Consider the following 27,390-nt stretch of genomic DNA (forward strand, 5'->3'; position numbering starts at 1 on the left):
ACTCCGGGAGCGCGGTCCTTCGCCGCGCCGGCTGCCCGCCCTCAGCCTGATCCCGCCGCGGCGGCCACCGCTGCCCGCCGATCCCGCCGCTCCGGCTCCCCTCGCCTGGGGAAGGGCGCGGGGGGCGCTCCGTGAGGGTGGTACCGCCGTGTCCCCCCGGGCGGGGAGGGACGGCCCGTCCGCAGCGCGCGTCACGTGACAGCGGCGACAGCGACGGTGACAGCGCTGGGACCGCGGCCGGGCCGCCACCGCCATGGGCAGTGAGTGCGGACACAGCCGGGAGGGAGCGGGCCGGGACCCGGGGTGGGGGACAGCGGCCCCGGGTAGCGCGGGGAGGACGTGGCCGGTGGCCCGTGACTGGTGATGAAGCTCCGGGTGCCGCCGCAGGCAGGGCCGGGGGTGCCGAGCAGCCGCTCCCCGCACAGCGTCGGTGCTGCCGGGCACGGCGTGAGGCCGGGTACTGCTTCGTGGTGGGATGTCCTGTTCCACTCCAGCCCTACTAGTGATATATACACACACTATATACTCTATAAAAACGTATGTAGCATATATACCCTATCTACTCACACATATGTGTGTATTAGTGTCTAAAGGGCGGGTGTCAAGAGGATGGACCAGGCTCTGCTCACTGATGCCACCCAATAGAACAAGAGGCAGCGGGCAGAAACTGATGCCCAGGATCTTCCACCTGAACATGAGGAAGATCTTCAGTCCTGTGCAGTGACTGAGCACTGGAACAGATTGTCCAGGGAGGCTGTGGAGTCTCCCTCACTGGAGATATTCCAGAACTGTCTGGACACAGCCCTGTGCCATGTGCTGTGGGATAGCCCTGCTTGAGCAGGGAGGTCGGAGCAGATGAGCCACTGTGGACCCTTCCAGCCTGCCCCATTTCATGATGCACAGATATCTTGTTCATGGAGGAGGTGTGCCAGCCTCTGTGGAGTGAGGTGCACCTTCCAACGAGCTGTGTGAGGGCTTGGGATAAATAGAGGAGACATATATCACATTAGAGTGTAAGTGTAACATGGCACTGCAACCAAAGTGTTACTTATAGTGTAATAAATGCATTCTGCCATGTAATAAACACATTCTCTTTGAAAATGAACCAATGGTGGTTTTTTATGCCTGTCCCAGTGTATCAGGGCTGGGAATAATGTTCAAGTTTTGGAGGGCACATTCCCCACCAAGCACATACACTTTGATTTTTCTTTTTTTTTTTTTTTTTTCTAAATTTATTTCATTTTTTTCCCCTAGAAAAAGAGCTCAAACTGTTGAATTTTTCTGTGTTTTAAAGGGGAAACTGAGAAGAGAGATGTATTAAAAATCTAAAAATAAAATCCCCTCAAGTTCCAATTAGAATAAGTGTTCCACTTCATTAAATTACAATTTCTAAACATTTTAGCGATTAAATTATTTTTTCAGCTAAATACTTCAGTAAACACAAGATTCTAATCTCTGCATGGATACCTTTTGATGTCAGTATCATTCTGTGTTTAACTAGCACAGAGTGATACTAGGTCATTTATTTTTAGATGGAATACAATTCAGTTCACTTCTGGTGACACATACAGCACCACTTCTCTAGAATTATTCCAGCTGTGGAAAGAATAATGGGCCAAATCTGGTTAGAACAAGAATTAAAACAATCCTATTTCACATTTTTGCCCTGTTTTCAGCTATTTTAAGAAGAGGGTATTATCTTTCAGACAGCTTTGGAAGCTAAATAAAGTTCTGTGAAGTTTTGAATTAATAAATATTTGTTAATATATTTTTCTGTCTTCTTTTGTTTGTTTGTTTTTCTGGAACAGTAAAATTTTTAGAAGTTATTAAGCCATTCTGTGCAGTGTTACCTGAAATCCAGAAACCGGAAAGAAAAGTGAGTACCACATTATGTTCTTACTTTTATTAGTTCACAGAGGAGGAAATATTGTGATATTCTAGTCCAGGCCCCAATACAGATACATACAGTGGGCCCAAAGTAGAACATACTCTTTGGAGCAAGGGAAACCCATGTCAAGGTAAAATATTACTGTGATGATGAATTCTGAGCACCCTTCTGGTAAGTTATTCCCTTTGGTAATTATGCTAACTGATTTTTTTAAAAAAAATTCAATTCTAGACTAAGTTTATTTAGTTTCAGCTCTATACTAGGACAGGGTCTTCAAGCTTTGTTTTCCTGTGGATCCCACTGTTGGCTTTTAGCTGGCTTGTATATTACTTGGAAAAGGATTGTTCTGTAGATCAGGAAACACAGGTTTAATTCTCCCCTTCCCACAAAATTTCCTACACCCATAGCTGTGTTTGACCTTGCTGAAGAGGGACAGTGATCTGTGGTACAGTTCAGGTAATTGTCCTGTTCAGCTTCTGGATGTGACATTTCTCTTTGATATGAAATCAATGAACTCTCTTCATTTACAGCTGATCTCTCTAGTCCTCTAGCCCTTGGAACTCCTCCCTTTTCTTGGGTTTTTCTAGATTAAAAAAAGGTAATTTCTACCAATCAGAAAGAGACCTGCCTCGTCCAAAAAAAAGCCCCAACCAAACATGGTTTTTGCTTTCAAAACTCAAGCAAGCACATATTTCCCATGTGACAATCTAATTAGAGTAACAAATTGACTTGTCATGACAATTGTCATGACTTCCATGAAAATTCCTTAAGAGCTAAATGTTGGTTTTTATATTCTTAAAAGCAAAAGCTTAACTGGGAAGCTGACACTATCTCAGAGAATTCTCTTTGGTTAATGAGAGGTTCCCAAAGGTTAGGACTTAGATGCAGAAGTGTTTGTGCCAGTGACTGTAGCTGAGCTTGACAAATTGAATGGAGAAGATACAGTAAAAGATTATGATTATTACTCTCTGGAACTGATTTTTTAAAAAGACTGGATTTACCCCCTGGCTCTTTGCTCCATCTAGTTGTTTCCAGCATCTTTCAGCTTTAGGACAGGTTTCTAAACAAATCACTTAGGTCAGAAAAAGGTGCTTTCAGAGCAGGAATTTCCAGAGCCTGACCCCCATGCTAAGGTTTGGATGCACCAGGTTTGGTTGGCAGGTGCCCATCTTAGTTTCTGCAGTGGGGAGGGAACCTTAGTGCAATTTTTTTGTGCTAACTTATGGGACATCTCTGATTAGTTGGTTACAGCCATCCCATTTTTGTCTTGTGACATGAGTGAGAAGGCTGACACAAACCTACAGATACTGATGTTTCTGTAAAGCTCACTGGCAGATGTTATTTGCCAGAGAGGAAGAGGGGCTTCATCTGTCCTTGTTGTCCATCAGCAGGTGAAGGATGCCAGAGAGGTGCCAAGATTCCTGTCCTGTCTATTTGGGTCACTTTGTCTTTACTGCTATTTAGGTCGCTGTCTAGACAATGGCTGCCAGTTGCCAGCTTGGTACAAATTTAAAGTGAAAATGTAATTGGGAACATCTTTCCTAGCCTGAAGAGCCCTTTGACCATTTTCAGCCATGTTCCTTGCTTGTGTAGTTTATCAAGTGATGTGTAACTACATGTAAAATGTGACTCTAATTCTCTGTAATTTATCAGTTTCTTGAAAGCTGTCACAGGCAGATATGACCAGTAATGGTTTTAGTGGATTGGTTTAAGGCCAGGAAATTTAGATAACCAAATAGAAAAAGAGATTAATTTTCATTAAACATGTATTGATTGTTAAGTGAAGATGATGTTTTGATTCAGTTGGGCTCTCACTGAATCATTTTGCCATTCTTGTTGATGAAGACAGTGGTTTCTTCTGTCTCTAGGGAGTGGTGCTTTTGTGTTTTGGACAACAAAAGTGATTGCTACTTTTGTAGTTAGTAGAATGGGCTCATATTTCTCTCATGCACAGATTTGTTAAGTAGAACACACTGTTCAGAGCACCAAGATGATAATGCTCAAGTCCCTTCATTTTCACATGATTTAAGAAAAATGTCAAAGGAAGAAAATGTCCAATGGAATCAGATCAGATGGTGAAATTTACTGTGTCTGTGCTTGTTAGCATTTGTGGCTGGAATGTTTTGGTACCATTCTGTATTTTGCCATTCCTGGCATATGGATTTGGATGACTCCTTTTTCTTTTTTGTCATCTTGACTTGTAGAGACTGTTGTCCTTGTGAATAACTTTGATTCGGGTGATACAGAATTCCTCTAATGCTCATATTCACCACAGTTACAGAGCAGTTTTACCAATTCACCAGTGCCTCTGAAATCAAGTTTAACTGTGAGGCTGTGGGGATAATTTGGTTAAGCATTTTTGGTTTTAGAAGTCTGTGCTTAAAATCTGAAATTTGGAGTTCAGACTTGGTAAAGTGGGTCAGCACTGCATAGTCTAACACAAGTTATTGTTTGGATTTATTTGCTGTTGTCACTATTTTTCTTTTTATAACTGTGCTGTAAGTAATTTTAGCATCTGTCCTCAGAATTTTAAGATTGAGGCAGTAGCAGGAAATAAATTAAATTACCTGGATTATTTTGCTTCTAAGTGCATGGTTTCACTTACAATGATGTAGACTGCATTCTGGGTTTTCTTTTGCTTGAGGACCTGTGCTGCTGCTGCACTGGTTTGTAGTTTCTCATTTGTGGGTGTTCAGTACCTATTAAACCAGGGACTAATCCTTTTTCTTGTTACTTCTCCACAGGCAGATTCAGTGGTTGGAGGCAGAGAGCACCAACCATTTCTGCTGTATCTCTCTTATGTGTTAGTTCATGTCATGTTTTAGTAGCTGCTCTACACTTGTCTGCAGTGAACACACTTAACCCTCAGGTTTACAGTCCCTGGAGGAGAGGTGGGAACTTGAACATAACCCTGCATCTCCGTTCTCTCTGCTCTTTTCAAGTGCATTTCTTTCTGTCTCATGCTTTGAGTAATCCTCTGGCTCAAACTTAAATCTTGTGATTCTTCTCTTCTTGCACTTGGCACTAATTAGAGGCACCTCAAATGTTGTGCCTTTGAGATTCTCTTCGATCAATTAATGACTAGTGATCATTGGTCTGGCATTCTTTTTAAAGTAATATATAACCTACATCAATAAAAATATTTTGGAGGAAAACGAAGAATATTTAAAAATCATTTTGTGGTGTATGTCCGTGAACGTAATGATGAATTTAAATCTTCCTTAAACTCCCATTGAATAACTTTTTATTATTTAATTAAATATTTTTAATTGCTGTTGAAAACTCATGGTTTTTCTGGTTTTAATCACGTGTCTTTAGAACAATTCAATCCCTCTAAAAATTTTATAGTGTTTTAGTTTAATAACTTCCAGGCTTACAAATCTTCTCTTTAAGCCTAGAGCTCTAAATACTGAAGATAAGTTTTTTGCATTAATCTTTCATGTTTGCTCTGGTAAGTCCATGATTTTAGCCATGCTGTTGCTCGTTTGTAAATACCCACTGTATTAGAATACTGTAGATAAAATATATTCTAGTGACTGAATGTCTGCCAATCCCACATAAGTTACCTTTGTGTCTCTCTAAAATCTGAAATCATATTAAAAATAAATTCCAGTGAGGAGTGATGCTTTATGGTTTGGTATCTTTGCATTAAATTCTGAATGATAACAGCATTTAGTACTGTTGTGAGAGTGCAGTGGAAGTTCTACATACAGTGAGCATGTTCATGTCTCCACTCTGTTCTTAGATCCAGTTCAGAGAGAAGGTACTATGGACAGCCATCACACTCTTCATTTTCTTAGTGTGCTGCCAGGTAGGTATCGATGTTGTCTGTGGTCAAAAAATGTGTGTTCTGTACATAAAAGGTACCCTGAAAGCATGAGACATTCTTGTTTTATGTGGGCCTGCCAGTTTCAGGGTTTTTTTTGTATTAAAGTATTTAAAGTTCAGTTCAAAAAACCTAGTTCTCTGAAATAGTCTTTAATGTTGGTCATAGATGTGTTTAGAAACTAATGCTTTATATTTAGTCAGAAATGTATAACTTTTTTTCTTGTTACAAAGGCCTTATCAAATGATGATAGTGGCTGCAGGGTAAACAGCTAAGGTAATTATTTACTGAGCAGCATAAACAAACCGAGCAATTCAATGCATTGTTTACCCTTTGTTCATAGCTACATTTAAATTTTAGCACTCACAAGCGTGAAAACTAAATCAAAGTTTAGAAAAATCTTTTTAAAAAAGACTTTTTACCAAATTCCTCTTCAACAAGCTGATGGATTGTAAAGATTGCAGGAAAATGTTTTTGTGAAGTGTTTAAGTTGACATTCAGAACTTGTTTTTTGTGACTATCCTGGTAAAATTGTTAGCTAAAACCCTTCCAAAATGCCTGTCGTTGTAAACATTTATGTGATCTTTATTACTCATAGTTGTAGGCGTTCCTAGAACCTGTGCTTGGCTTGTAAACAGTGGAGATTTTTTTGGTTTTTCTTTATAAAGAATACTTGGATACTGAAGAAAATATGAATCCATGTATTACTTGATATACATTTTTTAGAATTTATAGACCTCTTGGAAGATTCAAAATTAACTGTACATTTCAGAATCAGGGTTTTTAGCTTATGTTTATTAATGCAGCCATTCCAGACTGCAGAGCTGTTGTTTAATAGTTTTTGATTTCTGCTCTGAAGGACTGTTTAAAGGCTAAAACCCAGCTCTTGTACTTATCTGTTTTTTGGAAGGAGGAAGTGGGACTATTACTGGAGCTAGAAGAACATACAGTTTATCTGTTTACTAGCAGCTGGATGTATGCATAATTAGAATTTTGCATCTATATATATTTCTATATATATGAGAGATTATAGTAGTTGAATAAGGAAAACAGATGGTGCAGACTAGAGTTTCCAGAAATTGATCTCTAAGGTTGCCTGGATTCCTAATCTACTGTTTTGGTGATTAGGGAGAGTTTTAAAGAGCTCAAAATCCCTCAATATTGACATATAGAATATTGTAAGTTTTGTATAAATGTGTCTAGTATTGACAGTTCCATGTGGGATATTTCAAAACATATTTCTGTCTCTAGAATTTCAATATTTTAACTTATTTATAGGGTTTTCTGCTTTTTCCTATGGAAGGGTCTTAGTTTAGTCCTTTGAATTATGCCTCAGTTGGAGAATTAAAAAAGATGCTGTCAATACCTCTGGTTTAATTTAAAAATTAAACAGTGTAACAGTTGTATCATTACATGTTACAATTTTGTATTAGTGCATGATAATTGTATCTGATTAATGCTGTTGTGCACTTTGGCAGATCCCTTTGTTTGGAATCATGTCATCAGATTCTGCAGACCCCTTCTATTGGATGCGAGTCATTCTTGCATCAAACAGAGGTTGGTACTCACTCCTTTCTCTGTTTTCTATCAGGATAAACAGACCAAGAGAAAAATAGTTGGTTGTTAAATTGCACACCACCCAGATGTCAGGTTGGAACACTTTGTAAAGTTCTTAACACAGATGGAATTAAAATTGGTACTTAAGCAGTGCTTTATGTTAAGAATGGGATTTCTTTGAGGTGCAGATGAGATTAATATTGATTCACAAGTTTTGTGATGATTCCATTCAGGATTTTAGAGCAGTCTCTTTCTAACTAATATATGGGACATGGAATCTTCTGACTTTCCAGTTAGGAACTGCACTAATGTGTAGTATGAGGGTGTTGATTAGGAAATGCCTCACCTGTGCAAGTCAGTTATACTTCATAATAGTTTGGCTGTGTTATGGGTGAGTAATTTTCTAGGTTGGAAAGCTAAAGGCAGAGATGATTAGGCATAAACTTTGGCAAAACCAAGCTAACATATTTTAGAAGAGTAAAGTGGAACACGACCAAATGTGTAAGATTCAAACTAATTCTAGAAGTCTGAAACTTAAGATGGGTGACCAGTCATGCCTGACTCTAAATGAGGACACTGATCTCATCTGTAGCTTGGAAAATTGGCTGGAAGTAAGAAAATCACTGGAACCCTCTAATGTGAAGGTACTGCTTAGTTAGGAATAGGAAATTTTGTTACACCAGTGAAGATAGTAAGGTAAAGAAGTTTTCTAGCAGTGTATGATACTAAATATGCTGTCCACTACCCAAACAGAATGGTAACATTGGCCAAGAAAAGGCTAGAGAGATTGAAAGCAATAAAAAGCAGGAGTGGCAAAGTGACTTTTCACTTAAGTCCACTGACTAGACGTCATTGGAGGATGTGAGATGAATGCTGAAATTTTTGACATCCTAATTTTCTGGCTGCTTGGAGGAATAGGGATTTCAATGATAGATGATGTAATATTTAACGTGGAGACTTCAGGATACAAGTATGAAAGAACCAAATTATAATGATTACTTTAATGCTTTCCCTCTTTGAATTGTATATGTTTGGGAGTTGGTATCACACAGTGACACAGTGCCAGTGAGTTGGCAGAGTTAAGAACAGCTTTGTTTTAATAAGAACTAATTTAATCCTAAACTCTCAACTATAGCCAGTGATTCCAAGGGCAGTGTTCTCAGAAACTGTGGATCTGCAGCATATTTTTGTGGTCTGCAAAATTAAACTTTTGGAAAATGTGACATTGAAGCTCTGACAGAATAAACAACCAGGGACAAGATGCTGTCCAGGGAAAGGTTCTTTAAGGATATACCAAAAAAGCAGAGCTTTAGTGTGCATTTGCTTTCAGTGTTAGCATGGTTCCACAAAAATATTTGTAATTAAAAGCTATGTGGGTTTTCCATGCTGTCTTCAAAATGACAGGTTTTAATACAGCAGCTTTTTCTGAGCACAAAATTGCTTTTCTTTTGTCATACCTACACAGGAAGATATATATTGGAAGCATTATTAGAAATATTCATTATAGGTCAGGAACCTTAGATCTAATGCTTTAGGAGAGTTGCTTGAATGGCAATTGTTTTAATTTTTCTTCTTTCCTAGGTACTTTGATGGAATTGGGTATCTCACCCATTGTGACATCAGGTTTGATCATGCAGCTGCTGGCAGGAGCAAAGATCATTGAAGTTGGTGATACTCCAAAAGACAGAGCCTTGTTCAATGGAGCTCAGAAATGTAAGAACTGTTCCAATTAAAATTACTGAGTGTGTTTTTATTCTTGGGAAAACAGCCTGCCTAAAGGGATACTAGATGTGAGATTTCTTTGGTAGGTGATTTCAAATTTTTTTAAAGGATTTGCTTTCTCTCTTGTTTTAGTATTTGGGATGATTATTACCATTGGGCAAGCCATTGTGTATGTTATGACTGGAATGTATGGAGATCCTGCTGAAATGGGTGCTGGAATTTGTCTTCTTATTATAATTCAGGTTTGTAAAGAGCTATTTTGTGTGTAACTGAGACTGGTTTGAGACAATATAGCTGGAAGGAAAAATCTGTGTCTGGATGACTTCAATTTATTTATTTTTAATGCTGTTATTTGTTTCATTATTTGTATCTGTCTAGATATAAGAAATTTTAAATATTCCATAAAGGAGGCGGATGCTGGGATAGTTAATATCAAAAGTATTTCAGGTAGGAGTGGTGCATAATTGAAAATACAGGAATTGGTGGACTTTGGAAATGTTGGCTGCTCTTCAGTGCTGTGGAGGAATTCTCAATAAATGGCACAGCTGCAGCTTTGAGACATTCTCCTGCAGAACAAAACAATAAATGCACAAACTTAAACATCTTTTTTAGAAAAAAAGTTATTACTGAGTAATTTGTTTGCAGTGTCTGCCTTGAAAATGGCACAGACCTCATTGCCAGATGAGATGTGCAGGCCTTGGTATGTGAGAGGTCAGAAACACTGCATGAATGTAGATGAAAGCCTTAATGATCATTCTTCAACATGATGAAAATACTAAGCAGGGAATTAAAACACAACTCTTGACTTGATTTATTCTTGTTTCTGCTCAGTTTTGTTTCTTTTCTCACAGCTGTTTGTAGCTGGTTTGATTGTGTTGCTGCTAGATGAGTTGCTACAGAAAGGTTATGGATTGGGGTCTGGTATTTCCCTGTTTATTGCTACCAATATCTGTGAAACAATTGTCTGGAAAGCTTTCAGTCCCACTACCATCAACACTGGCAGAGGTATGTGTGCTGTTCCAGTCAGTCACAACGTGTTTCAGTGGGTGTATACTGCACATAAACTATCAGATGTTTATTGGATGGCATTTAAAAAAAAAAAGTTCTAATGTGTGGTGATTGGCTCCTAAAGTCAATTGTCCAATTAACGTTGAAGATGAAAATGTCTGACTTACACAGAGATTAATACAAGTTTTCCTTTGCTGATTTGAAGTGCAGCAGTTAAAATGGGACTTCAGGTCCCTTGAATGAAAATTTTTGCATTTGCAAACTGAGATCATCTTGTTTTAGCATCACTTAATCCATGGAAATAGAGAAGATAGGAAATGCTGTACATTCAGGGGTGTTTTTTGTGATCCAGCTGTTGTTTGTGGATATAGGATGCTTTTGTAGTTGATGCCTCTGAATTACTGGTTGTTCTGAGACCCCTGGAATAGCACCTTAAGATACAGCATCAATAAATTAACTCATTTACTACTTTCATTTGAGATCCTGAGCCATGCTTTTAGTTTGCTTTCCTTTGAATTTAATTCTTAGTAGTTCTGTTGCATTTTTATTGCTGCTTTTCTAAAAGCTATTTGTCACCTTGTTTATTACTTCTTCCTTCTGAACATCCTCCTTCTCCCAGAAAAGAAAGGAAGAGTATTCTTTCATGTGTGTGACTTTGATGTTTTTGTTGGCTTTTTTTTTGTTTTTCTAACCAGGAATAATGCTTTTTTAGATCATTCTACATTTCATAACCTAAAAAAGAGTCCTATGTTGTGACGTATTTGTTATAACAGGATCCATGTCCTTTCGTATCAGATTTTCTGGTCATCATACATTTCCAAAAGAAAGATACTTCTTTTAAAAAATGTTTTTAATTTGGAGATTAACCTTTCTCCCATTTTCTTGCTTCGTGCAGGAACAGAGTTTGAGGGTGCTGTGATTGCATTATTCCATCTCCTGGCCACACGAACTGACAAAGTCCGGGCTTTGCGGGAGGCTTTTTACCGACAGAATCTGCCCAATCTCATGAACCTGATTGCTACAGTGTTTGTGTTTGCTGTAGTCATCTATTTCCAGGTAAAAGTCCTCAGAGCAGCTCTGCAGAGGTAGAATTGCATGTGGACCCTGGATGCTGCAGTCATTGGGAAAAGATGGGAAGGTTTAAGCCAGAGTAACTGAAATATCTTAGAGTAATGAACTCTTTTTATTCCAGTGTTGTTATTTCAGTAACTATTACCTCTGTGACAGTAAAGCCATAAATTTTTACAGCCTGGCCTTCTTGCAATCAGTGTGTAAACTCACATTCCGTGGAATGCCATACACGTGATGAGAATATTTTTAATAAAATGGATTCTGGTACTGCAGTGGTTGCATCACACCAATAATATTCTTAATATTCATCACTGACTGAAAAGATTACTTTTGGACAGAGTTGGAGAACTTTGCTTCTTTGGGGTGTGTAGCTAATTGGTTTTTCCCTAATTTTCTTGAAACATTTAATTAGTGTTTCTTTTTAAATCTATGTATCTATTAAAATGGAGGATCCAAATTGAGATTTTGGAGGTGGGGGCAGCTAAAATGTGGTTTTGTAAATTATTTTTTCGGTTATTAAATCTGAGTTTTGGGGGGGGAAAAAAACCCCCAAAACTACCAGATTTTCAAGGTCATGTGGCTTTTCTTGGGTCAACTCAAAAGATCTTGCCCCAGAAAACTACACAAGAGCCTGCTGGTAACTGGCTCATTCAGTTGGAAGCCATTACAGGCTTTCATCAACCCCTAATTTATAAAATGTATTTTACAGAAGTACCAGTTAGCAGATGAGAAACCATGTTTATGTGGAAAGTATGTAATACAACCAAGCAGTAATACTTTTAAATCCTTAAAATTTGTATTCCAGACTGTAGCAGAAAGGCCTTTGGGATTTATTATCTCAGATCTTGCAGTCCTTGTTTATCTAGCAAGAGCTGCATGGTCAGGAATAGCTTTGGGGCATACTGGGAATACCTTGTGTCTCAGAAGTGAACATTTGTGCATTTGTTTTGTTTCCCACAGGGATTCCGAGTGGATTTACCCATCAAGTCTGCGCGATACCGTGGGCAGTACAGCAGCTATCCCATCAAACTGTTCTATACCTCCAACATTCCCATCATTCTGCAGTCTGCCTTAGTGTCAAACCTCTACGTCATTTCCCAGATGTTGTCTGTTCGTTTCAGTGGCAACTTCTTGGTGAACTTACTGGGACAGTGGGCAGTAAGTGTTTTATCACATTTTATCTGCATAGAATTATTTGCATTTTTACTTTGATGTGAATCCTTGATATTTAAGCAACTGAAATACTTACTTTTTAACATTTGCATATAAAAGCTGTTTCAAACATCAAAGAGGAATTCCTCTATTAAAACAGTATAGGAATGTGGGAAGTCTGTGAAAAATAATTTATTGCCTTTTTCTTCCCCTCTCAGGATGTCAGTGGAGGTGGCCCTGCTCGCTCTTACCCTGTTGGTGGCCTGTGCTACTACTTGTCCCCTCCAGAATCCATGGGTGCAATATTTGAGGATCCTGTCCATGTAATAGTTTATATAATATTTATGTTGGGATCCTGTGCATTCTTCTCCAAGACTTGGATTGAGGTGTCTGGCTCATCAGCAAAAGATGTAGGTGTTCTAACTTAAATAATTTTCAAACAGTGCTTCTGGTTTAGAATTGACCAGCTATTGACTGATCAGTTTATCCCAGTAAATATCAAGTGACTGTGAAACACTGCAGCAGTCTCATTAAATGTTTTTTGCAGGTTGCCAAGCAACTCAAAGAACAGCAAATGGTGATGAGAGGCCACAGAGATACATCAATGGTTCATGAGCTTAACAGGTAAGGAAATGCTGACTTCCAGCTGGATGGTGAAAAGTGCTGAGGAAGTGTCATATAGAGCATAGACTGTTGGAAAAATCTGATACCTGTTTCCACTGCAAAAGGGAAGATTCTTCCCATTCAGCTGTTGCCTTTCTTAGTTGTGTAAAAGAAGTTAGAGATTAATCTGTACTGTCTTTACTTTTATAAGTGACATAATGAGGGATTTTGAGTTGAATCTCTTCCATGTTTATAAAAGAAAGATACCTTGCTTATTACCTTTTGCTTTCCTGTTTTTTTCCTTTCTTACAGATACATCCCTACAGCAGCTGCATTTGGTGGTTTGTGCATCGGTGCCCTTTCAGTACTGGCTGACTTTCTAGGAGCCATTGGCTCTGGCACTGGCATTCTGCTTGCAGTCACTATTATTTATCAGTATTTTGAAATATTTGTAAAAGAACAGGCTGAAGTTGGAGGAGTAGGTGCATTATTTTTCTAGATGTCCAAATATTTCATGGTTTTGAAAGGGAAAGTATTTTGACAACATGCATCATTTAGTCCAATAATGCTATTTTCTTTTTACTTGTTTTCAAGTGCTACGTGTCCCATTACTGTAATGGGCATTGAGCGATGCCTGTGTGCAGCATTAGTACCAGCTGCCTTAAGAATAAAGTTTACATTATCTTGTTTAAGTATTATCTAGTGTTGCCTGTAATGCTGGAAACAATTCATCTACCTTGCTGTTCAGACACTACAGTGAGATGATAAAATGTATCAGTTTGAGTGCAGTAAAGTCTTTGCACACAGCAGTAAAGTGTTAAATTAATTTCCCTGTCCCTAATAGAAGAAAAAGATACCTGAGTTCAGATGGCTACATGCCAGTATTCCTGACAAAATTTATTTGTATCTGTATTTTACATTAATTTTTTATACTTTTTTAACTCACATTTCCCCACCACTGAACTCAGCACTCCTTATTCCTTTGCTGTGCCTCCACCCAGGCACCTTTCACTGAGCTCTGAGGGTGGGAAGCAAACATTTTACCGGCGGCTGATACTCATCTCACGTGTGAACTGGTTCTGTGGAGGATCTGCTGTGGCCAGGGCAGTCGGGTTCGTGCCCCAGGCCTGCTGTGGGGCAGCCTGGCAGCCGCTGGCAGGGCGGCCCAGCCCAGCAGTTCTGTTCAACCATGTACTTGTGAAAACTGTGCCACTGAAACTTCATGTCCACTTTGCTTTTGTGAGTGTAAAGAACGAGACCTGGTTCCTAAAGCAGTTCATAGGAGGGAAAAGGGGGAACAGGGAGTTCCTGCTGGAAATTTGTCGCACTTTACAGCGGCGATGTAACAAACATAAGCGTTAGACAATAAACTTATTTAATTAAACTCTCTCCTGTGTCTTGTCTGTGCCAGATGTAATTCATATTCAGTCTTTGGTATTTCTACAATGCCTTGATAGGGAGATAGGTCTAGAAGGCTCCCTTTTTTCCTCTTTATTTTTTTTCTTTCTAGAATATAATTCTGATTAATATTTAGCAGTCACAATTAAAAAAAAACTCAAGATTCCTCTCCTTAAAGTCATTGAGTTTTTCTGCTCTACTGTAATCACTTTTTCCCTTTGGTGTGACATTTCTTCTGTCTTCTCTCACTCTTAACTTGAAAGTAACTTTGTGTTGTTTCTGAAGGTAAGAAACTGTGAAGCAATTTTGTGTTTCAGAAAGTCTCCCTAATTACACACACATCTATTTCAGAGGCAAGACTGATTTTGATGTGTGTTTATTAAAACTCTCAGATTGTGACCTTTCAGCAGTGGTGGCTTTTTACATCATTAGTAGAAGCCCACTGTGTGCAGATGCACTGAAGGTTTATTAGATTTATTATTTATAGAAGTGATTTGACTGAGTGAAGGTGCAGCCCTGGTACACACAGGTGTCCTCGGGAGAGAGAAAATTGCAAGGCTGTGCCCTCTCAGGGCCCATAAGTGACCTCATACCTTCAGCAGGATCCCCTGGCTGGGCCTGCACAGTTCTGGTTTGAACCGGTGGATGGTGGTGCCATAATCATTATTTTAGACCAAAGAAACCAGTTGTCGCTTTCTGCATAGTTTATTTAGTGCAGGGAGAAGGAAACATCATGTCTAAATCATAACAGGAAGTTCTTTAAATTGTCATTTCAATTACTTCAACCAGAGTATTCACACAGTGTTCCTGTGCTTCTGTCCCTATTCCTCTCAGAGAAATTACTACTTAATAGGATATTCTACAATTCTATGATTTTTGATTTGGAAGGGACCCACAAGACTCATTGAGTCCAGCTCCTGGCCTTGTGCAGGACATCCCAAGAATCCCACCATGTGCCCCAAGAGTGTTGTCCAAACACAGCTTGAACTGTCAGGCTCAGTGCTGTGGCCACTTCCCTGAGGAGCCTGGTCCAGTGCCCAGCCACCCTCTGGGTGAAGAACCCTTTCCCGATCTCCAGCTTAAACTGCCCCTGGTACAACTTCAGGCCATTCCCATGGCTCCTATCACTGGTCACTAGAGAGAAGAAATCAGTGCCAGCCCCTCTGCTGCCCATCATAAAAAAGCTGCAGACCACCATGAGCTCTCTCCTCTCCAGGTGTTAGGAGTTGTCAGAGTGCTGTGAGAGACCTGCGCTCTTCTGCCTCTGCCTCCTTTGGAACCTTGGTCTTACAGCACCAACCATGGTTACCTAAGCATCTTTCCTACACTGAACTGTAAATGCAGAGAGGAATCTATTTAGAAATGAGCCATTTTGAAAATCAAACAGTATTTTTATTATTGATATTCTGTCAAGGCTTGATAGAGCAGCTCAAAGAAATGCATCTTGTCAGTTACATAATTCCAAATAAAAATACCAGAATCATTACTACAAACACTTTTTTTTTTTTTTTTCTGCGAGTAAAGCAAAGGACCTTGATTACAAGAAGACTTGTACTTCTAAGCCATCCAACTTGGGCAGTTTCAAATTAAATTCCTCATTGCCCAGTTCTAGAACTTCATGAAAGGAACTTGGAGCGGCTTTTCTGCTGCACGCTTCAGAGCCAACGCGTAAGTATAAACCCTGGCATCTACAGCCAGATGTTCCTCTGCTACTAGTTCTGAAAATAAAAGAAAAAAATTGAGATGCTGTTAAAACCTCACCTTTATAGAAATGTAAGTGCTTGCTAAAATGAAGATAGGTAGCATTCCAGACACTGCAAACTCCTCCTGCTTTTACTAAGTCTCCTACCTGGCCAGGTCTCTCATGGCTTTTTGCTTAACATACAGTATTCTAGGGTGAGAAATGACACCAGAAGCTCTGAGAAAAGAAGGGATTCTTGAAGCTCATGTTAGTGCATTTAATGTGTCAGAAAGCTCTTACCATCAATTCTTTGAAGTAGGTCATTCTTTGGAAGTGAAACAACTTCCACAAATTCTAGGAGAGAAGAAAAAGGTTTACACATCCTTAAATTAGTGAACTGTAGAGAAATTTACCTCTGTTTTCTGTTTCTTGCAATTTAGAAGGGGGAAAAAAACTGACTTTCTGAATGCTGATCACCATCCAAAAGTTGTGAGGTTTCATATATCAAAAAAGGTCAATTAAATGGGGGAAGGCAGTGACTAGGCTCACTAAAAACATGTTTGGCAGAAAGGAACTGAATAAACAGTTGGGAAAAATGATAGTTATGAAGGATAAGAATTGCAAAAAAAGAAACCTCCCTTTCAAGAATGAAAATACACTGAAGAAAACTTGTTTGGTTTCTCCTGGTACAGGAATGGATTGGAGATGTATTTCAAGACCAAACCATGTCAAAGGGTTTGTTCAAGATGAATTTATGCTGGCATACCCCTCCCCTGTCTCTCTGAATTACTTGTCTTTAGGGCTTGACCTACAGCTTTTGGGGGGTCAGTAATTTGTATTTCCTGAAATACTGGTCCTATAGGTACAATACTGGGAAAGACAATTGACGCAATAATGCCCAGGAATTTGCATCTAGGCCAAATTCAACCTCAGGCACATTTGATTAGGGTCAGGAGATTACCCAAGCACAAATAAAAACCAGTTTTAACTGACTTTTTCTAAGTAAAACTTGCCATACAAAGAATCACGGTTGACCTTATTGTCAGTGAGATCACAGTCACATTACGTACCTCCATCATCTGCAAGTGAAAAAAGTAGTGAGTTAAGGGGTTGAAATACGCTAGAATTTACACTTAAAAAGCATTTGATGGCTGGCTGGCTGTGAGTGACACTGCAGTTACTTTCAGATTGAAGCTACAACTGAGAGCAGTGTCTAGGTTCACAAGTTGGTCCTCACTGAAATTTGGCACCGAAAAGTTTTGTTCTGAGTGTGCCAACAGCTGACACTTCACATCTGGGCTTCCTCAGTGAATTCAGCAGAGACACTCTGCTCATCTAGACTGCAGGATGTGATTGGAAGAATGTACAGTATTCAAATCAGCTGGGACAGAAGAGATACAGTGGTGGGGTTAATTGTTTTAAACCCACTGTTTTGCTATGTTCTCAAAATTTTCAAGTAAATGGTACAAAACTCACCAAGGTTTTGCTTAGGTCTTGTGTTCTCAGCCTCATCTCCATTAATGATGACGCTCACAATGTGTGTTGTGCTGTTTGACATTCCTGGGTCCAAGCAGAGAGCTGCCAACAAGCACATGGAGAGGTTCATTTTTCAGAGCAGGAGTCAGGCACCTTGACATTTTAACAAAAGCTTTCACAGAAATGTATCTGATACAAGAGGAGAGTATATATTTGGCAGACATTTGTGCTGTAAGAATAGCGAAAACTTTATCTTCACATATTCTTGGAAGTAATGCTTCTGTAACTCTCAGCTCTTTTACAGATCCCTGGCAAGACTTGTTTTCCCAGCCAAATTTACTTTTCATTCCATAGATTAAAGATTTACTGTAAACTATCCCTTATTGACTTCCTTAGTCTGTTGGAATCTATTTTTGCCATCAGCTGTCTCCAACCTCTCCCAATCCCCAGCATGCAGCTGTACCCAATAAGACAAGACTCAACTGCAAAGACATTTCCTCAAAATCCTAAGTTGCCTCACCTACCTTCTCAAGTTTGATTTATGATGCTCATTTTGCCTTCACTTTATCTTATGTAGGAAGCATAGGATTGGAACAATCATGTTCCAAAGGATCTCTGAATTTACTCCAATTACTCTCCTTTCTTCTTTCCAGCTGGAGAACCTGATCTGAGTCACCTCCCAATGGCTGACAGAAGTGTGACCTCTGAATCATGCAGCTCTTTTTTTCTAAGTTCATAGAAGTCCAGCAATTTAGACCTTTACACTAAAATGCAAAATCACAGCTAGAATAATTGAATAAGGTTTTGTGTAAAAGATCTTAATTTATAGCAATTTCCTCCCTACAGACATCAAACTTACTTCAGACAGAAGTTCAGCAACTTACTCACATCAAGGACCAAAGTTTCACTTTTACAGATATGAGATGCTACCCTGCTAATCTGCATAGACTTTGCTGCTTGTATTTTCCTTTTGGCTTAGAGCATTTCAGACATTTAGAGTAGCCACCAAGACAGAATTATATTTGGTGGGAAAAAAATAAAAAAAAGCAAAGACCTGGAGTACATTCAATGACTTCCCCCTTGTACCCAGTTTCTTCCTTCAGCTCTCGAAGCGCAGCATTTTCTGCTGACTCGTTTTCCTCAATGAGGCCTGGGAGATACATAATACACAAAAACAATTAATAGCTTCCCATTTAACTGCAATATCCATCCTGAGATCTAATCAAGCTTTATGGAAGTGGGGAAACATCCTCACTACTCTGTCCTTACAGAGGGATAAGTGTTAGGAAGGATTCCAGTCCCTGGATTCATTATGCTGCTGCCCACATCCTTAACCAATTATCTACAGAACCATGCTGCCTTCCCCAAAAAAGGAGTTAATATTCTCATGAGGGAAAGAAGCCAAATGCTTTGACTGTTAGCGAAAGGAGAAGTGGAGGGAATTTTGTCCAATCTGCTAAAACAAGCTTATTTTGTTTTTTCCATTATCCAACATTCCTATTTTGGAATAGCACATGGAGCTCGGCACGGTTTCCCAGTTAGAGCTTCATTAAGATCACTGAATCAACTAAGTTGGAAAAGACCTTGGAGATCAAGTCTAACATATAAAATACATAGCCTATAAAATACATAAAGATTGACACTCTAAGCACATCTAAACACACGGAACCATTTGTGACTCATCCCAATGTTTCAGCCACTTTACCTGCAGGAAATTCCAAGCAGTAGCCATTGATTGGGGGCCTGAACTGTTTCACCAGGACAATGCAGTCATAGTGCAGGGTTCTCTGTAGCACTGCTATCACTGCTACACCTACCACAGTCATAGGAGATACAAGGACATGGAATGTGAGTGTAGCAGAAAGTGAGACTTTTAGTGGCAGATCTGGAAAGGAACCCACACACTGCTACTCTAAGCATTAAATGTTTAGATGCCTGCTCCAGAATCCTGAATGAATTTAAGCTCTTTATATCATGCTTGGTTAGAGATCTTCAAAGCTCCCCAGCAAGCCAGAGGCACACATACCAAGCAAGACTGAGCCTCAGGGAAGGGCTCTCCTGCCTACAGAAATTGCTCAAAAGCCTGTGTAGGGAACTGTTTACTACACTCTTCATGTCTAAATCACGTCCCAAAGAGCCCCCTGGCCCCTAATACCAGACCCAATCACCAGTTTGTGAGGTACTCTGTCTCAGGGCACCCCTGATATCTTTGGAAATGCTCCATCATTTTAAAGTGAACACCATGATCTTGGGAAAGCACTCCCACCAGTAAGGTTAAGCTAGCATTTCACCAGCTTAGGGGTTAGGCCAGCTCTGCCAAGCCACCTGTTCCACATCCTCATTAATTCAGAAACATATCAGCTCAGAATCTGCATTGTCAGCTTATCAAAAGGATTTTCACAGGAAAAAAATGCAAACACGAAAAGCCACCAATTCTTACCATCAGCTGTAACTCCCTTTTTGTTGCCAGTACGCTTTACAGTTTCCCAAGTTCTATTTGAACAGAGCAAAGAACAAATGAATACATAAATCATGTTCTACCCTTACTACTTTCATTTAAAGCAAAATGTACCATCACACATTGAGGTCTTGTAAGAAGCAGCAGGACATAAGCAGGCCCTGTCATACACAGGCACTATAAAATGTCTATAGCAAGGTTTCTTTTTGCCTACCTAAGGAGGGAGAGAGAAAATAGTTTAGTTACACAAAAGATCCAATCTTGCTAATTTTAAGAGGATACTCTACTGATGAACTGGGAGGCACTAGAGAAAGCAAGAGGGAACTAAAGCCATGTTGCAACACCTACAGAAATACAAAAAGAGTACACAAGTACTCTTTAAGAGTACTTGTCATTTGAGAAATGATAACATACAAGAGAAGATTAATTTGTCAATAATATGCAAGATCCAGCACCACCATTATGGGAAAAAGGAGCCCATAATGAAGAACCAGAAAAGCCACAGGATGGACTCTCTGCCACAGATTAGTTGCACAGCTAGAACTTGCTTCTGTGTAGCATCTTTCCAAAGAACTGGAAATACTGCATAATCCAGGTTCAGCATGCCCAAGAGGATTTAGGAGCCAAATTCAATCTCAGTGCTTTCACATCTGCTGGAGTAAGATTCTCTTCTGAGCAGCAGGAACCCTGAAGGAACCTCACAATGAATAGCTCTCATCTTGTGTGGAGTGGTGTGCTTGTAATGCTCATGCTCTCTAGCCTGTGGACAGTCTATACAATTGGGAATCTGGAATACCAGAGAAGCATTTACCTGGTTTTCCCAAATGGATCAGTGTAAGTTGTTTCTGCAAGCTTCAACCATTTTCTTTCTACGATTACCTAAAATAAAGAATTCTTTGTTAAATACATTATAAAATGAATCATAAAGAATTGGGAGAAACAACATAACTATTTTTAGGTTCTTTTGAAGACAAATTTCAGCTTCACAACATATGTAGGAATGTGCAACAGCATTCCTGTTGCTAATACAGAAAAAAAATACTCTAAATTCTTGAATATGAAAAAAATATAACCCAAAGACACTAGCTTTTCTTAACATGAGTTTTATAACCAAATTTTGATTAATTCAGTGGTATTTTATGTACTGCAAAGTCCTCATTTTTAGTAGGATTTTGCAAGGGTAATATATCAGCTGCAAAAGGGTCTCTGGGCTGCACAGACTTTAGCTGCACTGGTGCCCACGAGTGCTCCCTTAGCAGAGAGCACAGCCCAAAAGCTGAGCATGAAAGACTGAAAACCAAACTGCCCTGAAAGTTTTCTTGCCCTGATCCCAGACTGTGGCCTTGTGTAACTGCTGTTTTCTGCAGTTGTGAGTGACACACCTGCCCCTTTAGGATTCTGTGAGCTGCTGAGCGAGTGTCCAGCATTAACACTATGACCAAATGTTTTTTCTGGGCTAAATGAGTTTATTTTCCCTATGATGTTTCCTCATCTTCTATGTAATTCACTTAAAAGAGAAAAATCCCTAGATATTAGCCTAGCAGTTTGCTTCTTTTACCGTAACTTGTTTTAAAATGAGTTATTTGTCTATTAATTTGATGGGCAAAAAACATCTGCTTTTAACAGCCTGAATGTACCTTCCCAGAAAAAGGAAGAATAAAGTAAGATCAGCTCCCACTTTCATGGAAGATATTCCAGCATCAGGCCACACTGTCAGTGCACAGTTACAGAACCACTTCTGATCTAAGAGCCACTGGAAGAAAGAGGGTAAACACTTCTCTGTATTAAGCCCACAAAATGATTGAAAAAAGTAAATAGCCTAAAATATGTAAGATCTAATTATAAATTTCCTGTGATACCAAAGAGAACATTATTTTAAAGGAGAGTAAGCAAGAAATTTTACCAAAAAACCACAAACAACAAACCAAACAAAGAAAAGCATGAGAAAGCTATACAAAACCAAACCAAAAGAGGGTAAAATGAAAATGCTGCCTGCAAGAAACCCAGCTCTTAATAGAAAACCCAAAAAGATTACAAAAATTCAATCCTTTATGCTTGTGAAATATTTGTATTAAAAAAATGTCCAAGAGAAAAGACATAATCTCTCACAAATCTCTTCTCTCCTTGTGGCTTGAAACCTGAAGAGATTACACAAGCATGTTCAGTCCATGGAGAACAAATAAAAGAAACCACCTTTGTGTTATAACAAGAGCAGGATGCTGCCAAACCTGCCTTAACACCAACAATTAACTTTCAAGAGTTCGCTTAAAAGGGAACAGAAACAAATGTAGGAAGTTTAGAGTGAAAGTGCTTCTAATAAGAATGAAGTACCTCCAGAAACCTTTCCTAGGACTGAAATTATTCTTACTACTTCCTTACTGATGTCTTTGAAGCAGCAATTATCTAAACTCAAATCCTTTCAAGAAACACAAAACATGGTACAATCCTAAATGTTAAAGCAATCCTTGGTGGTTCACCACCTTAAAGAAACAGAAAACTGTTTGAAAGAGAAAAGTGTTGCTGAGTTTCATAACCCAGCAATTTGTAAAGTCTCTGAGATACCAGCATTATTTCTGAACATTGAAAAACCTCCTGAGGAGACAATACAAGAAACAGATGCAAAATCTAAAAAGAGAAGCAGCTTAAAATAATGCAACACTGTAGATTTCTCTCTCATTGATAATTTGTACAATTCTTTCAATAAAGTGGAATGCAACATCTTTTAAACTCTCTGTCAATCAGGAAGAAATGTTTTGTCGATTGAATAGGTTTTTATGAACATACAGCCTCTCTAGCATTTGTATTCTGCACTCAAAAATAATTGTTATTTAACAACAAAAAGTGTCAAACCCAAGCATGCTGTACCTCTTCCTTAAGGACGAATTGTTTAGCTGTTTTTGCAACTTCTGTGGATGTCTCAGCTGCCATTTTCAGGAATGTCAGGTTTTTCCCCTCCTGTGCAAAGTCCAGATATATATGAAACAAAATCAATATTTGCTTTCAGCGTAAAGTTAAAAGGTTCATTTCTGCACTGTAAATTAACAAATATAGCTTGTTGGAGAAAGTCAGGGACGTGTGATTGCAAGTTCAATTCATGTTTTCAGCTCCACCCAGTGATTTTGGAGTCAAATAATTCAAAGGAGAAATGTACATTTGGATCAAATCCCTGACTTACATAAATTGAATAGTCCTATCAGCTGTCAGGTAGCTCTACTGGCTGAAGATACTTTTCTTAACTATTCAAGTGTCAGACACACATACAGACAATTGATCCATTTCAAATTGCCTCATTCTGATCTGGGTGAAATGCTCTGTCAGCAGTGTATGGTCAACAGGACTGTGCACTCCACTGTGAAAGTACAACAAAACCCTTATACCAAGAGAACTTCAGTGGTAAAAAGTGTCTGCTATTAAAAATCAGAACTAGAACCTACCTCCACCTTACATCACAAATAAACATGTAAATGACTCAATCCTTCCACTAAAAATCAAGGTCAAAAAACTACATGTGTGTTGCAAGTCTGTGCAGCACGTGGGGCTGGTGTGATCATGGCATGTCAGTCTCTTACTGGGAATGATGTGCCCAGCACCATGCAAAAGACAGCATTTTCATTAAACAATGCCCAAAGCAAGGCTTTGCACCTGCAGCTCAATGCCTCAGCCTGCATCCACAGGAAAGTGAGATTATGCCTAAAGACACAGCAGACAGCAGAAAAAACAAATGTGTTAGAGACTGACCCTGTGTCACTGTGGGACTACAGGGCACTTTCAGTATAGAAGCTTCTACCAGGGAACCCTCTCTGATATTAACTTAATACTGAAGTCCTGAAAATCATCATGAATCATAAGAAAAAGCCAGTGGAAAGAAACAAATCAGGTTAAACACCAGGAGAGATGACATGAGCTATCTTAAAGATCTTAATCATCCATAGCATTGATGGTAATAAACCTTCCACAAAATAAATAAGAATCTTTCCATGACTTCAGCTATGGATTAATAACCTGTGTGGTCTCCCCCGATGAACGGTACCAAAGTGCATGAAAACCTTCTCTGTCACACCCAAATTTAGCACTTTAATTTTTTACTTTATCCTTTTATGGTAACATCTGTTGCACACTTGTGAAACATGAAAGAGCAACAATCAGCTTTCTTACATAGCAGACTGACATTAACTTGCAGTAAGTAGTTAAAAGGAACAGGTAGGACTAAATATTTCTGTTTACCAGCACAAGTAAAACTGAAGTACATGAAACCATTTCCTTGGTCTGTACACACGTCAGGCTCATTCTTAAGTCTTAAGAAAGTGTTTTTGGATGAAGTAGGTCAAAGGTCAAATGTGCAGTTTGGTTTTATGTAACATAAGTCTTGAAAAGAAAACCTGACTTGTTAAACCAAATTCTGTTCCTTAAAAAATATGTTCTATAATATTCTCTTAAAGCAATGAAGCTACTTTTCAAATCCACTTAGTTTTATTTTCTACCTCAGCACTATTTGTATGGAAAACTGTTCAGTTGCTTATGTTCCAGTTTCTATCCAGTTCAGTCAGCTGTTCCAATGTTTGGAATTTCCTTCCCTTAGAACTGTCCTGGACAATGGCCATGGTCTCATGCTGTGACTCTCAAATACAAGATCAAGCTTTCCAGCAAACATATGCAAAAGAAGCACAGCCCAGGAGAAACAGTCATAGGAGGCTCTGTGTGATGTCTTTAAAAACACAAAAACCTTACATACCCAGCTACAGCAAATTCACCTCCTACACTGGAAAGAACTACAGCCTTTCGCATTTTCAATATAAATCTATCAAAGGAGTAGAGTGTGAATCATAGCCTTGTTAAAGTTGTCTTTGGATTGGGCTAAGTCCTCCTCTTTTACTCTCCCCTCAGAGGAAATCCTGTTCCATTGGTCACACTAATCCTTCTGCACAAATATCACTGTATCTTTCTCAAACATGGGTTACCACAGTTGTATCATGAAAAAAAATACGAGAACCTCATCTCATGGTAGAACCTGTTTCCAAAACAGCTGGCTCTCTCCTGAGAGATTCAGCAGTGACTTGCTACTTAAAACAACAACAAAAATACAGTTTCAGTGGTTTGAATTATCGCTAAAACCTAAAATGGGTAAACACCTCAAAGAGAGGGGAATGCTGATCTATCCCAACTTCTGTAGTTTGGGTCTCCTCCACAAGTGGGTGCAGTAACTCTACATATAGTGACATTTTTAAAAGCTCCACCAAAACAGTATTTTTGTCCAGATTCAGTTGGCGGTATAGAAGTGAGAATTTCTGCTGTTAGAAAGCTGAAATACGGTTTGGTTAAATGAAGGCTGCAATTCTGGCATCTCACATTAGTCATGCTGTCAAGGATGGCAACATCTCTTGTTCATAAACAAAATTAGCTGCAACTGAAAATTAAATTTAACACTAAAATGTGTTAAATGTGAGGTTTCTAAAGGCCTATTTAGCTTTCAGATCGTGCCTTGTCTTGCAGTTCTTCTCTGTCATAAAATTCCCTCTGCCTATAAATATGAGTTCATTTGAGTTAAAAATTCAATGCAGCTGATACAGCAGCCTGGGAACCTGGCTACCTGACCTAGGATTACGTGAGCTCTGAGAATACAGATTTTTAATGGTTACAGATGCAATCTTAAGAATATGTCAAAGTGCCCACATTTACCAATTGCCATCACATTTACCAATATGAATCAACAGCACTCAAACTATCACTTATGGAGAAAAATAAGTGTTTTCTACTTTGTCTGGTAGTTTTTGTGCCCAGTGTGCCCGGAGTTCTGCTGGCAAATCAAGCTACTTCTTCCATTTATTTAAAACTGGGGTCAAATTCTGTTATGAAAAAGCCATGCCATTTATAAAACATGTAACTTTATTCCTATTGCTTATTCCTTTATTGAGTGTCTTCCTCTCAAGGCAGCATCCAGCCATTCTACAGTTTCCAAAATCCTTCCCAGCAGTTAAAATCTTAAGCCAACTGAGGTCTCTGAATCAGTTCAAGACAGAAGATACCAGAACTACAGAGAGAGAAGTCAAGATACCAAAACTATACTTCAATATTAATAATTAGACAGATGGAGTAGCTTTCCTAAATCACTTTTCAGAAGACATTCTTTGATCCAAATACACATTCCAGCTGAGACCAACTAGATTTAATGGAAGCTCAGCAATGGGAGGGGGTCCCGTGGCAAACTCAAGGTCAAGGTCAAACAAAATACAAATTTTCTTATAAAGAATGTGCAAAAGAGACACTGGCAACATTTTATACACGATTTAACTAACAGCACTCTGAGATAGCTAGGCTGAAGATAAACATCATTAAAAACTCCCATGGCACTTTAAAGTTATTACTTGCACTTTTGTGCTATGATTCTAGAAACAAAATCAATTAAGTAGCAATTAAGCTGAGGGGCGGGAGAAAACTAGGGGGAGAATGTTCCAATTTTATCATGATATCTGGAAGCATGGATGACCCACCGAGTGCCAAGTAAAACATGGACAAGCAAGAGCAAACAAGGATTATCTCGCACAACCAGAAGAGGGTTAGAGGCAGTTCCATGGTGTTATCAAACTTCCCAACAGCTGAGGTGTCACACAGCTGGGAGAGAGACATCCCCACACTGCAGATGTGAGAGCACAGGAGGAAACATCGCATGGAAACAGCACCACGCAGGGGACACACAGGCACAGACACAGTAGCTGAACCGCGGGGCTTAAAAACCCCCCACACTACTCTGTTAAAGCTTGAGTTGGGACTGAACAAAGTGAAAGAGTGGTTGACAAAAACCAACACGAACTGACAATGTGTGCTCGCAGCCCAGAAAGCCAAAGGTGTCCTGAGCTACTTGCAAAGATTCTGCTCCTTTCCCCCGTCCTTGTGAGAGCCCACCTGGAGCACTGTGCAGTTCTGTGTCCCCAGCACGAGAAGGACACGGAACTGTTGGAGCAAGTCCAGAGGAGGCCACCAGGAAGTTGGTAAAGGAATTGGAACACCTGCCCTACAAAGACAGCCTGACAAAATTGGAGAAGGTTGTGTGGAGACCTCAGAGCACCTTCCAGTAGCTGAAGGAGGTAAACTGGAGATGGCCTATTCATCAGAACTGTAGCGACAGAACAAGGAGTAATGGGTACAAATTGAAAGAGGGGAAATTTAGGTGAGATATTAGGAAGAAATCCTTTAGTGTGAAGGTGGTGAGACACTGGAACGAATTGCCCTGGGAGCTGTGGTTGCCAGGTTGGATAAAGTCTTGAGCAGCCCGGTCTCATGGGAGGTGTCCCTACCTACGGCAGGGGGTGATTGGAACTGGATAATCTTTTAGGTCCCTTCCAACCCCTTAACATCCTATGAGACTATGAAACAGCTCCATGCAGGGTACACGCAGGCACAGGGAGGACAGCAGAACCTAAAAGGAAAACACGTTACTCAGCTATTCCTTGGCTCGGGGCAGGGCAGAGCGAAGGCAGCGTGCGGGACGCTCCGGGGCGCGGCCGCCGAGCGGGGCCGGCACCGGGCAGCGCTGAGGCGGCGGGGGCGGAGCC

General features: G+C 39.6%; 3 protein-coding genes across 11 annotated transcripts in view; 2 read left to right on the plus strand and 1 right to left on the minus strand.

Moving 5' to 3' along the window:
- SEC61A2 (SEC61 translocon subunit alpha 2) lies at positions 1-14,216 on the plus strand. Of its 2 annotated transcripts, none has more exons than XM_015628109.1 (12): positions 1-260; positions 1,809-1,876; positions 5,634-5,699; positions 7,193-7,271; positions 8,853-8,984; positions 9,126-9,235; positions 9,845-9,998; positions 10,897-11,057; positions 12,033-12,230; positions 12,443-12,634; positions 12,772-12,848; positions 13,140-14,216. In XM_015628109.1, exons 1-12 carry the CDS (start codon positions 254-256, stop codon positions 13,324-13,326), a joined length of 1,431 nt encoding a protein of 476 aa, XP_015483595.1. In that variant the 5' UTR covers positions 1-253; the 3' UTR covers positions 13,327-14,216. The 2 variants fall into 2 exon arrangements, with proteins under 2 accessions (XP_015483595.1, XP_015483596.1); XM_015628110.1 differs by lacking the exon at positions 1-260 and adding an exon at positions 4,633-4,779.
- NUDT5 (nudix hydrolase 5) lies at positions 9,246-27,373 on the minus strand. Of its 8 annotated transcripts, none has more exons than XM_033514351.1 (10): positions 27,280-27,368; positions 22,706-22,795; positions 20,652-20,719; positions 19,823-19,875; positions 19,088-19,195; positions 18,437-18,532; positions 17,383-17,484; positions 16,977-16,985; positions 16,207-16,260; positions 9,248-9,559 (listed from the first exon to the last, which is right to left on the minus strand). In XM_033514351.1, exons 2-10 carry the CDS (start codon positions 22,766-22,768, stop codon positions 9,426-9,428), a joined length of 687 nt encoding a protein of 228 aa, XP_033370242.1. In that variant the 5' UTR covers positions 22,769-22,795; positions 27,280-27,368; the 3' UTR covers positions 9,248-9,425. The 8 variants fall into 8 exon arrangements, with proteins under 8 accessions (XP_033370240.1, XP_033370242.1, XP_033370238.1 ...); XM_033514347.1 differs by lacking the exon at positions 27,280-27,368 and adding an exon at positions 27,133-27,234; XM_033514348.1 differs by lacking the exon at positions 27,280-27,368 and adding an exon at positions 26,741-27,120.
- Positions 26,477-27,390, plus strand: part of CDC123 (cell division cycle 123) — a 32,675-nt gene continuing 31,761 nt past the window's right edge. The window contains exon 1 of the mRNA XM_033514345.1: positions 26,477-26,826. Within this exon, the coding sequence (XP_033370236.1) occupies positions 26,654-26,826 (173 nt within the window). The 5' untranslated portion in view covers positions 26,477-26,653. The remainder of the gene's footprint in view (positions 26,827-27,390) is intronic.

This window comes from Parus major, chromosome 1A (genome assembly GCF_001522545.3).
Source record: "Parus major isolate Abel chromosome 1A, Parus_major1.1, whole genome shotgun sequence".
NCBI classification, from domain to species: Eukaryota; Metazoa; Chordata; class Aves; order Passeriformes; family Paridae; genus Parus; species Parus major.